This window comes from Ranitomeya variabilis, chromosome 1 (assembly GCF_051348905.1).
Source record: "Ranitomeya variabilis isolate aRanVar5 chromosome 1, aRanVar5.hap1, whole genome shotgun sequence".
Taxonomy (NCBI): domain Eukaryota; kingdom Metazoa; phylum Chordata; class Amphibia; order Anura; family Dendrobatidae; genus Ranitomeya; species Ranitomeya variabilis.
This window is the reverse complement of record NC_135232.1, coordinates 518,132,425-518,145,271: the sequence shown is the minus strand read 5'-3', so window position 1 is coordinate 518,145,271 and position 12,847 is coordinate 518,132,425. Positions and strand designations below refer to the sequence as shown.

Sequence of the window (12,847 nt, the reverse complement as noted above, 5' to 3'; positions counted from 1 at the left end):
GGGCAATAATCAACGTTTGTGCAGCACTATATCTGGCCATAATCAACGTTTGTGTTGCACTATATGGGGCAAGTGTCTGTATGGGGCCATAATCAACATTTGTGCAGCACTATATGGGGCAAGTGTCTGTATGGAGCATCTTATGGGGCCATAATTAACATTTGTGTAGCATTATATGAGGCAAATGTCTGTATAGAGTATCTTATGGGGCCATAACTTTTGTGCAGCTTTATATGGGGCAAATATCTTTATGGAGCATGTTATGGGGCCATAATTAACGTTTGTGGAGCATTATATGGGGCAAGTGTCTGTATGGAGCATCTTATGGGGCCATAATTAACGTTTGTGGAGCATTATATGGGGCAAGTGTCTGTATGGAGCATCTTATGGGGCCATTATTAACCTTTATGCAGGATTATATGGGGCATATTTTAATATGGAGCATCATATGGGGCCATCATAAACTATAAAGCATTAACGGGGCTGCTGATTCAATATGGATATTCAAAAACACTTAACCTACTGATGCCTCAATTAATTTTACTTTTCCCACCCTAGGCTTATACTCTAGTCATTAAGTTTTAGGGGGGTCGGCTTATACTCGGGTATATACGGTATGTATATATATTGAAGAATATTTGGTTTTAAAAGGATGTGTACAGTGTGTATTAGGCTGGCATCACACTAGCGAGTTTTACGGATGTATGAAAGGCGCAGAAAATACGCATTGCACATGGACCAATGATTTTCTATGGGGCAGCTCCTATCTGCCGTATTTTACACATCCGTATTATACGGTATTGTACGGGCGAAGAAAATTGCAGCATGCTGCGTTTGTCAGCGTATTGCGCAAAAAATACGCCAATGCAAGTCTATGGGGGCGAGAAAAATACGGATTACACATGGACCAACAATAATCGAGCGTGGGAATTTTTCTGAATATTTTCTCACGCTCGAGTTCATCTGAGGTTATACCAGCAGGGGGCGCAGCACCGCAAGTCTAGGTAGCTACGTTCCCCTTCTTCCCATTCATTCCCCAGTTTTTACAGGCAGGGGCAGCTGCATTAGCAGGCTCCTGCTTGTAAAATTATTTAACCCCTTCAGATGGATTTACAGCGTGGGACAAGACTGAACGACGGAAGGTATGGGATATTGTTGGTTTTTTATTTTAACTTTGTTTCAGGTGACAAGGGTCTTCAATTGGATTGAGAGTATAATAAACTTTTACAACACCCTGTGTCTTTATTTCAATAAAATACTTTTTTCATAATGGGTGTGTGTTTTATTAACCATTTACTACTATTGGATTAATAATGGATAGGTGTCTTATTGACACCTCTCCATTATTAACCTGGCTTAATGTCACCTTACAATAGCAAGGTGGCATTAACCCTTTATTACCCCATATCCCACCGCTACAGGGGAGTGGGAAGAGAGAGGCTAAGTGCCAGAATAGTCGCATCCTCCAGATGTGCCTTTTCTGGGGTTGCTGGGGGCAGATGTTTTTAGCCAGGGGGGTCCTATAACCATGGTCCCTCTCTAGGCTATTAATATCTGCCCTCAGTCACTGGCTATCCCACTCTGGCGGAGATAATTGCGATGGAGCCCACGCCAGTTTTTTCCACGATTTAACCCTTTATTTTAACAGCTATAGCCCCCAAATTTTGCACGCACACACTACTAACATTAGTAGTGAGGAATATGCAAAAAAAAGGGATATGAAAAGGTTTACTGTATGTAAACCATGTCTCATATCATGTCGGGTTTGGGAAGGAGATAGCAAAAGCCGGCAATTGAATTACCCGCTGTTCTGCTATCTAGCGCTGTATAAAATATAAATATATCTATATATATAATTGTCTAAGGGGTGCTTCCGTCTGTCTGTCCCAGATATTCATTGGTCAAGGCCTCTGTCTGTCATGGAATCCAAGTCGCTGATTGGTCTCAGCAGCTGCCTGTCATGGCTGCCGCGACCAATCAGCGACGGCCACAGTCCGATTTGTCCCTCCCCTACTCCCCAGCAATCACTGCCCGGTGCCCGCTCCATAATCCCCTTCCCCTCCAGTCACCGCTCACACAGGGTTAATGGCAGCGGTAACGGGCCGCGGTGTAACGCACTCCATTACCGCTGCTATTAACCCTGTGTGTCCCCAACTATTTACTATTGATGCTGCTTAAAATATATCATGTTAAAAATAATAATAAAAAAAAAACCTGCTATACTCACCAACGGCCACCTTTCGCGCTCCTAGCGTCGCTACGGTGACCGCTCCATGCAAGCGGCAGCTTCCGGTTCCAGGATGGTATGCCAGAAGGACCTTCCATGACGTCACGGTCATGTGACCGCGACGTGATCACAGGCCCTGCGAGAAGGACCTTCCATGACGTCGCTGTCACATGACCGTGACGTCATGGAAGGTCCTTCTCGCAGGGCCTGTGATCACGTCGTGGTCACATGACCGTGACGTCATGGAAGATCCTTCTGGCATACCATCCTGGGACCGGAAGCTGCCCCCTGCGGTTGTCACGGTCATGTGACCGCGACATCATCACAGGTCCTGCGTGAGAAGGACCTGCCATGACGTCATGGTCATGTGACCGCGACGTCATCACACCCTGGGACCGCAAGCTGACGCCTGCACCGCGCACAGGGCCAGGACTTCAACGGGCCTATGGAGGGTGAGTATATGTTTATTTTTTATTTTAACTCTGTATACTAAGTGGCTCTGTGCTGTATACTCCGTCGCTGTGCAATATACTATGTGACTGGGCAATATTCTATGTGACTGGGCAATATACTACATAGCTGGGCAATATACTACGTGGCTGCGCAATATACTACGTGGGCTACGCAATATACTACGTGGCTGGGCAATATACTATGTGACTGGGCAATATACTACGTGGCTGGGCAATATACTACGTGGCTGGGCAATATACTACGTGACTGGGCAATATACTACATGACTGGGCAATACACTACATGACTGGGCAATATACTACATGTGCTGTGCAATATACTACGTGGCTGGGCAATATACTACGTGGGCTGTGCAATATACTACGTGGCTGGGCAATATACTACGTGGCTGGGCAATATACTACGTCGCTGTGCAATATACTACGTGGACATGCATGTTCTAGAATACCGGATCCGTTAGAATCGGGCCACCATCTAATCTACTATATAATTGTCTAATGGTCACTTCCGTCTGTCCTTCTGTCTGTCTGTCTGTCACTGATATTCATTGGTCGCGGCCTCTGTCTGTCATGGAAATCCAAGTCGCTGATTGGTCACGGCAAAACGGCTACGACCAATCAGCGATGGGCACAGTCCAGTGGCAAAATGGCCGCTCCTTACTCCCCGCAGTCAGTGCCTGGTGCCCCTCCATACTCTCGAGTCCCCTCCACTCACCGCTCACACAGGGTTAATGGCAGCGGTAACAGACCGCACGCACTCCGTTACCGCTGCTATTAACCCTGTGTGTCCCCAACTTTTTACTATTAATGCTGCCTATGTGGCATCAATAGTAAAAAAAGTAATGTTAAAAATAATAAAAAAAATCAAAAAACCTGCTATTCTCACCCTCCGTAGTCCACCGAGCCGCACGCAGCTGCCGCCATCTTCCGTTCCCAGAGATGCATTGCGAAATTACCCAGAAGACTTAGCGGTCTCGCGAGACCGCTAAGTCTTCTGGGTAATTTTGCAATGCATCCTGGGAACGGAAGATGGCAGCAGCCGTGCGCAGCTCGGCGGAGCTTTGGTGGATCCTGGGTGAGTATAGAACTATTTTCCATTACGTCTCTCAGGACAGCACCATGGAGGACGTCCTTCCTTGACTTTTAGCGGGACAGGATCATAGAGAGGTTAAAAGGACCCTCCCATCTCCACCCTCCAGTGTTTTTCCTGTCATACTGTCTCTATGCATCATATTGAGTGCCTCTGTGCATCATACTGCATCGTAGTACATCTATGCAACATACCGAGTGCCCCTGTGGCATCATACAGCATCATACTGTTTCATAGGGACTTTGTGCATCATATTGCTTCATAGTTCCTATATGCATCATAGCGCTTCATAGTTACTTCATGTATCGTATTGCATCATATTGCTTCATGGTCCCTATATGCATCATAGTGCTTCATTGTTCCTATAAGCATCATAGTGCTTCATATTGCCTTTGTGCATCATATTGCTTCATGGTTCCTTTATGCATCAGAGTGCTTCATATTGCCTTTCTGCATCATATTGCATCATATTGCATCACTGTTCCTATATGCATCATAGTGCATCATATTGCCTTTGTGCATTATATTACAGCATATTGCTTCATGGTTCCTATATGCATCATAGCGCTTCATATTGCCTTTGTGCATTATATTACAGCATATTGCTTCATGGTTCCTATATGCATCATAGTGCTTCATATTGCCTCTGTGCATTATATTACAGCATATTGCTTCATGGTTCCTATACGCATCATAGTGCTTCATATTACCTTTGTGCATTATATTAGAGCATATTGCTTCATAGTTCCTATATGCATCATAGTGCTTCATTATTCCTATATGCATCATATTGCACCATATTGCTTCATAGTTCCTATATGCATCATAGTGCTTCATTGTTTCCATATGCACCATAGCACTTCATAGTTACTTCATGCATCATACTGCTTCATTGTTCCTGTATGCGTCATAGTGCTTCAGATTGCCTTTCTGCATCATATTTCTTCATAGTTGCTATATGCATCTTAGCGCTTCATAGTGACTTTGCATCATATTGCATCGTATTGAATCAGATTACTTAATAGTGCCTTTGGACATCATATTGCATTATATTGCTTCATAGTTCCTATATGCATCATATTGCATAATAGGGTTTCAGTGCCCTGTGCCTCAGGGGGTATCATTAGTGTGTCGGGGCTGGTGGTTTTTTCGCCTCTGGCTGTGAACCACTGGGTTAGACCTTCTGTCTGGTGCCTTGTGTGGCCGCACATTGTATCATCGGCCAACCACTTCACATTTTTGTCTTGGGCCTCAACTCTGGATATAGAGTCCTTGTGTTTTTGGACCCAGATCCAGTTTCTGTTACTTCATTCTTTACAACAGGGCTTAGTCAAGCAAACAGATATGCTTGAATTGGCTTAGTAAAATTTGCATTTCTTCTGTTTGGAACTGATCTCTCAGGTAGGTTCTACCTTGAGTGCTAAAGGCAAGTCTATTACATAATTAGCTTTAAAAGATGACATATGTCATTTTGGTACATCCTATAATCCTATAAAAGGACATACTACTGTCCTGGGAGCCGAAAATCCCAGGAGTTGAAAGGAAGGATTCGTTCCTCCTTGGAATGCTTTGCCCTAAAATATTAGGACCATCAACAATTTGCATAGTTTTAGGCACTCCCTCAAAACACATTTGTTCAGAGCGGCCTATCACGTTCCCTAATCAGTCATTTTATGTTTGTGTGTGTGTGTAGCCCATTCACTATCTCCATCTATCCCCCACCCCCTGAAGATGGCTGTGCCATCATTGTAAATACAACATTGTTAATACACACTTGTACATTGTATCTTCCCCGCCTCATTGAAGATTGTAAGCTCTCACGAGCAGGGTCGTTTTATTTTGCTTTAATTATTATATGGTTGTTACTTATGACTGTTGTGTTTGAAACTGTCAAACTGTAAAGCGCTGTGGAATATGTTGACGCTATATAAATAAAGTTTATTGTTGTTGTTATTATTATTAATCCTTCCCAAACTCCACATTCGGCAATCAGACAGATTCTTGTGCCATAAGTCTGTTGCGGTTTGTTTTCCAGGGACATCAGCACTGCCTTTTGTACCTTGTGGTGAAGCAGCAGCACTGTGTCGTGTGGCAGAGGATCCCATACTCGCGGCTCTTACAGCAGTCACGGCTCCTAAGATAAATGAAACGGGATCCAGGGCTCTTACTGTTAAGACCCCATAGTCTCACTGCTTCACAGTAGATAATCTCCCTCTGTGATGAGGAAGAAACCTACCTTTTCTCTAGCCATGGAATATGGTTACTCCCACAATGGCAGTCTGAGTGTATAAAGATCCCTTAGAAGATTGCCGCTGGGGATATGTATGTGCGTATATGTGTATATATGCATATATGGACAAATAAGTCCATACTTATAATGTCTGGACTAATGACTCGTATAAATGCAGTTTCGAATAATTTCAAGTGTCGGAAGATTTTTACTAGCACCACCACCTTCATCGATTCAGAGTCCAGACTCCCTGTGTCTAACATCAGTAAAACAGGAGTGATGACCCACGTTTCTCTTTCAGCGCTTCTAATGAGAAGCCCGACGTTGGTAATGGCAGGAGATATTACCTGCCGGATGGTGTATTCCTTAGCTTCAATAATATATAACTCTTCTTGGGGTTAGGCATCTAAGGATTTGGAATAGGCGTGATCTCCTGGATGAGTAATGTGCGTACATCCCAATGCTGTGCCATTATCCATGTACTAACTATTATTGGTTTGATCTTCCCGCAGTCCAGGACCTCTGTCCTGCAGGTCTCCTTGTAGTACGGTAAGCTGGTCTGTAACCAAGGCTTAACCTGAGCCCAGAAGGTCCGATGAAGGAACAGTCCTGTTATAAGCACATGCAGCTTATTATTGGTTGGTACAGTGCTCATTGTGTGGTGGCTGTGACTTTCACCATATTTTGCTGGGCAATAAGGTTTTCTAACCCTATTCTGGGGCTGTGATGTCTATAAGTATCTGTCACAATAAATAACTTGCTGTGGTTCATTATTGGTATTGGAGTACAATGGGTGAATTTCCCTCTCTGCTTCTGATGCTTATTTCGTTTACCACATTCATACTGAAATTGGCCATTATAGATGTATATCAGACACTCACTACGGTGATTTTCTTTGCGGATCTCTTTAGATATCTATGGTTTTTCTGATCTTTCAGATCATTTATATATCTAGTCTGGTTTTTGCCTGGAACTTTGATTCCTGGGCTTCTGTACCCACCCTGGGAGCGTTTCTTTGGTATTCTCCATGGTGCTGTCCTGAGGGACATAATGGAAAAAGGGAATTAGACCTACCGGTAATTCGGTTTCCAGTTAGTCCCTCAGGACAGCACCCTTAGTTCCCACCCTTATGTTTCTCTTTTTAGGCTTGTGCGGGATTAATCTACCGGCAGATCATTCGTCCTTTGGGTCACCATGGCTCGAAATTAAGATGAAGCCGTTAAATGGTTTATTACACACGTGTTTGTAAGGGCACGTTTAGACTATTTATTTCCATCCTTCTGTGGTACTTTGAAAAACACTGGAGGGTGGAGGTGGGAGGGTCCTTTTAACCTCTGTATGATCCTGTCCCACTATAGGTCAAGGAAGGACGTCCTCCATGGTGCTGTCCTGAGGGACTACCTGGAAACCGAATTACCGGTAGGTCTAATTCCCTTTTTTTATTTTAATTATTTTTTTAACAGGGATATGGTGCCCACACTGCTAAATACTGCGTGGGCTGTGTGATATACTGCGGGGGCTGTGCTATATACTACATGGGCAGTGTTATATACTACATGGGCTGTGTGATATACTGCGGGGGCTCTGCCATATACTACATGGGCAGTGTGATATACTGCGTGGGCTGTGTGATATACTGCGGGGGCTGTGCTATATACTACATGGGCAGTGTTATATACTACGTGGGCTGTGTGATATACTGCGGGGGCTGTGCTATATACTACATGGGCAGTGTGATATACTGCGTGGGCTGTGTGATATACTGCGAGGGCTGTGCTATATACTACATGGGCAGTGTTATATATTACGTGGGCTGTGTGATATACTGCGGGGGCTGTGCTATATACTACATGGGCTGTATGATATACTGCGGGGGCTGTGCTATATACTACATGGGCTGTGTTATATACTACGTGGGCTGTGTGATATACTGCAGGGGCTGTGCTATATACTACGTCGCCTGTGTTATATACTGCGTGGCTGCTATATACTACGTGGGCTGTGCTATACAGTACGTAGGCTGTATTATGTACTGCGTGGCCTGTATTAACACATCGGGTATTCTACAATATGTATGTATGTATATAGCAGCCACATAGTATATAGCACAGGCCACATACTATTTGTCTGATATATACTACATGCCTCCTATATACTACGTGGCCTGTGCTATATACTATGTGGCTACTATATACATACATACATACATACATATTCTAGAATACCCGATGCGTTAGAATCGGGCCACCATCTAGTGTATGTATATGTGTCTCACTGACATATGGATCACTATTTTGGAAACATTTCTGCGTATTACGCATGTAAAATACGGACCGTATTTCCATACGCTGAGTGTGACGCCGGCCTTACAATGTGATTTTAACATGAGCTTTTACATACAGAGAACTGCTGTATGTGAAAGATCATGTTAAAGTCGCAATGCACTCAGATGTAAATTGGATGCTAGGTGTAAAAATCGCATTGTACTCGCATGACACTCTGTTTTTTTGGTCCGGAAATCAGACTGTTTTTTTTCTCACATATGGGTATGAGCTCTTACATAGGTTTTAGTTTTAGCATTTGGTGAACATGGTAAAAAAAAAAAAACAATTATGGAATTGCATTTTTTTGCAGTTTCACCACACTTGGAATTTTTTTCCTGTTTTCCAGCACATGATATGTGCAATAATCAAGCCCTCACATGGCCATATTGAATGAAAAATAAAAAAGGGGACAGCAGGGATCAAAAAATGGAAATGCCAAAATGGATAACACCAAGGCTTGCAGAAAGGATTTTAGAGCCAACAGAACAGGTTTTCATAGTAAATACACCAGCCACATTAGGTTGTAGGGATGTATTTAAAAAAATATGTATCTAGTGACAGATTTGCTTTAAAGAGAATGTATTTTATATTTTATTTAAACTGAGAACCTCCGCCGTCTGATGCTGCTCCACTAATTCTGGGATAGTTTCTGTTATTGTTCTGTGCCACTCCATTCCAAAGTTGCACAGAAGAAAAAGAAAATGTGTCCCATAATCAATGGAGTAGCTGAAATTAGAGGAGGTACCGAGTTAATATTTAACAATACAGTGTAAGATCCTAGACTGTGCATTGGCAAGATGCAATGACGCAATGTTCTACTGCAAAATTTTTAAAGAGAGTAGTTCACCAGGTTTTTACCAGCTAAAGTGAGAGTAACATAATATAAAGATGGAGACCTAAGATTCCAGTGATGTGTTAGCTGTAGTTTTTGTGAAATCAGTTTTCTCTGCTGCTGACCTGCCAGTTCTCTGAAAGCTGAGATCTGTGTAAGCCCGCCCACACCACTGATTGGCAGCTTTCTCCTTATCCAGAGTGTAGACAAAAAGCTGCCAATCAGTGGTGTGGGCGGGCTTACACAGATCTCAGCTTTCAGAGAACTGGCAGGTCTGCAGCAGAGAAAATAGTGGTCAGATAAAAGCTGCAGCAAGCAGCCCAGTAGGCGATAAATTGCTGGAATCAGGGTCTCTGTCTCTACATCATTTGGCTCTCAGAAGGGGTAACGAAAACCTGGTGACAGATTCCCTTTTATTTCCATTGCTTTACAAAATGTAGAGTGGTTCACCTTGCCATCTAGTTTACAGGTCAGCATCCCATTGTAAACCCAATTCTGGCTGCTGCATAGCCTGTAGTTTATAAATCATCCAGATTGTCTCATTATGGTGATAACTGAATGTTATCTCCCAGTGGTCCTGGGGTCTGTATGTTTACAATCTACACAGATTACAGAGAAACTGGGACCACTTAATGGTGACATTCTGGTGTCTGCACAATACACCAATCTGTATGATGGCATGCTCCCTTGGATCGATGGAAGTCAATGGAGACATGAGAAAGCTCCAGATGAGTACTGGATTACAGACAAACAGCCTGAAGTGTTTTCACTGTTTGTTTTCACACCTTCATTCTGCAGAATTCATACTGTACCACCTAAAACACACTGCGCCATAGAGCCACTATTTTTCTACAACAGGGGAGAAATTATAGAACAAAAAAAAGGAAATTGTGATCATGTGTATTTTCTCTCACCTGGCTAAACAGTTTTCTTCTGCTGCACATTGAAGACTGTACAAAGGAACCCTCTGGATATACGTGGCAGTTTGGATGAAAAGAACATCAGGAATCAGATCAGGAAGTCCTATGAATGAGGCAATTGAGAAGCAAAATATACCTGAATTAGAACAAATAGGGTCCAGTACTATATGTACACACTATCACATATCATTGTTCTGGGAAAAGGATTTATTAGTTATTTCTTCATTTCAATGTAAATTGGTATCAGCTAAACCAGATCTCACACTTTGCACTGACGAGGGGCAGTACCCCGAAACACAGTGTCTGTAAATTGAGATTCTGGTTTCGGCTTTAATCCCGAGTCACGTGACAGCCAGGGCTTCTATTAAATGGTCAATATTGACTGTTAGGATTGCTATTTCCTATAGGTGGCACTAGAGTTCTAGTCCTCTTCCTCTCTGAAAAGACAATTTGCATATGTAAATCGCTGTAATTTTAATGAATGTATTCAGAAGATATTTCTTGCTCATTCATCGAATGGGCAAGAAGTACCGAACAAATTAGGCATAGCAGATATATTTTTGCAAAATGTGTATTGGGTAAAACAAATCATGGAAATACTGCATATTGCATCATAGCATACCAGTACATCACAGCATCATAGCATCCTTTAGAAGGACTCAGTTTAGGCTCCTGTTTGGCCAGGAGAGGATTAAGACAGCACTAGACTCAGAAGAGCAATGGAGGCTTTGTGGGAAAGAGGTTCTGCTAATATTAAGGTCCAGCCACAGCAGGGCACATAACAACCAGATTCCAGCTTTAAAGATCAAATTTAGCTTGAAATAGCTCTGCATGGCACAGAAATATTACTGTTCAATTAGCATAATGTAAGGTTGTGTCTCCACATCACCTAAACAGAATGTGGGTGTTCAATACACACAGCATTTGTGTGTATTGGCTCTCTGCACCCCATATAGCCACTGTCTGACAAACTAATATTTATTACTCATTCTTTATATCCCGAAGAATGTAAGTCCGCAAGGACAGGGTCCTCTCCCCTCTGTACCAGTCTGTCATTGTAAATTTCTTTACTGTTAACGATATCTATAACCCTGTATGTGACCCCTTTTCACATGTACAGCACCATGGAATTAATTGTGCTATATAAATAAATAATAATAATATATCAGTAAACATTTTAACTACTCATCTTACCATACTGATAGTTTCTTGTTCCAGGTCTCCTGCCTGTTGGGACCATATTGGACTGTACTGAATTCCTGTTTCTGTAGGGGCTCCTGGGGTCATCCCCAGCCATTCTCTGTGTGGCTGCTGGAGACTCGAGTGGTGGACTTATAGGTACCACTGCTTCACGTGAATTGTAATTTGTATTTGCAGGTGTTACATCTCTCTGAATGGAAGTTGTTCCTTGATTAACCTCACCATTAGTGACTTCATTCCTGTGAGTAACAGATCTCTGAGCCAGAGAACTCCTCTGCAGAGCTTCATTCACCTGAAGAGTTAGCCTGTGACTAATAGTATTAGATTGCATTGGAGTAATGTTATTTCTCAGTGAATTAGTCCTTGGAGTGTCCTTGCTTGTTTGTGCTAGACTTCCCTTTGTTACAGCATTCCTTGGTGTAACAATGTTCTCCCTAGCATCACTATTTTGTGTAGGTAATCTTAGTGTGGCTTCATTTCTCTGTGTACTGGCCACCTCTGTGACTCCAACCTGGTAAGAAGAGGGCTGTAGTTCCCCTTTGGATAGTGTTGGATGTACTCGTGTCACATCATTCTTGTGGAGTGTCTCCCTCTGATTGATCTCACTTCTTTGTGTAGTGGAAACTCTATGTACTTCCTCACTTGTTGACGTTCGTAAGGTAGCTTCATTCCTTTGAATAGCAACCTGAGCTATGCCTCGACGTTGGTCAATGACTCCTTGTCTACTACTACTTGGCTCTCCTTTCTGTGGCCCCGAGAACCTTCTTGGATTAGCATGATTTTGAATTTCAGAGATGTAGAAAGTACCAACTCTATGATCAGAGCCAGAACTCTGAAGACTAAAAACTCTCCCATTAGTCTCCCATCGAAATCTGCGTCTCCAGGATCCTTTTGGTCCATCTTGATGTGCTCCACGAGAAAAGAGCAGTAGAAGCAATGGAATAAATAGGATAGGAGGCATAACTTGGAGAAGTAGAGGCAGTAGATTCACTTTCTTGACAAAAATAAAGCTTCCTTGAGGCTATGCAGGTCATCTATTGATTGTTTGGATACTGTACTTGAGGTTCTTCTTAGATTTCTTTGAAGGGGATGGTTTCTTGCCACCGTACTTGTGAGGTGTATTGTGATTCATAGGATTGCCATTTCTCAGATATATCCAGCTGTAAGGTGTAGTGATTCTATCTTCTTACACATCATACTGTCTTTTCATTTGTGAATGTAAAACCCTCTTACTTCCACCACCCCCTCCTTCTACAGATAACACCTCCTTTCTCTGAGATGCCTATGTGGCTTCCTCTCCTGCTTTCTCTGTACATACAACACCTCTACAATAAATTTTTGCACTTCAGTTTAAAGGGTGGCTAACTTAAAACACATGGCAATCTAATTTAGTGTCGCTCAATTGGTATTGCTCAACATAAAACTTTTTTTTATAACAATTCAAGTTCTGCCACATTGGCACATTGTAGCTCATTACATGCAAAGATCTGTCCTGTCCTCAAACCCTTGAAAATAACAGATATCTTTCAGATATGAGAATCCTATGGTCGA

General features: G+C 42.6%; 1 protein-coding gene across 1 annotated transcript in view; it reads right to left on the bottom strand.

Moving 5' to 3' along the window:
• LOC143796654 (uncharacterized) overlaps positions 1–12,257 on the bottom strand; it is a 137,648-nt gene extending 125,391 nt beyond the window's left edge. Inside the window, exons 1-2 of the mRNA XM_077281041.1 lie at positions 11,291–12,257; positions 10,091–10,199 (exon numbers count right to left, since the gene is read on the bottom strand). Of these exons, the coding sequence (XP_077137156.1) occupies positions 10,091–10,199; positions 11,291–12,257 (1,076 nt within the window). The remainder of the gene's footprint in view (positions 1–10,090; positions 10,200–11,290) is intronic.
• Between the last annotated feature and the right edge of the window lie 590 nt (positions 12,258–12,847).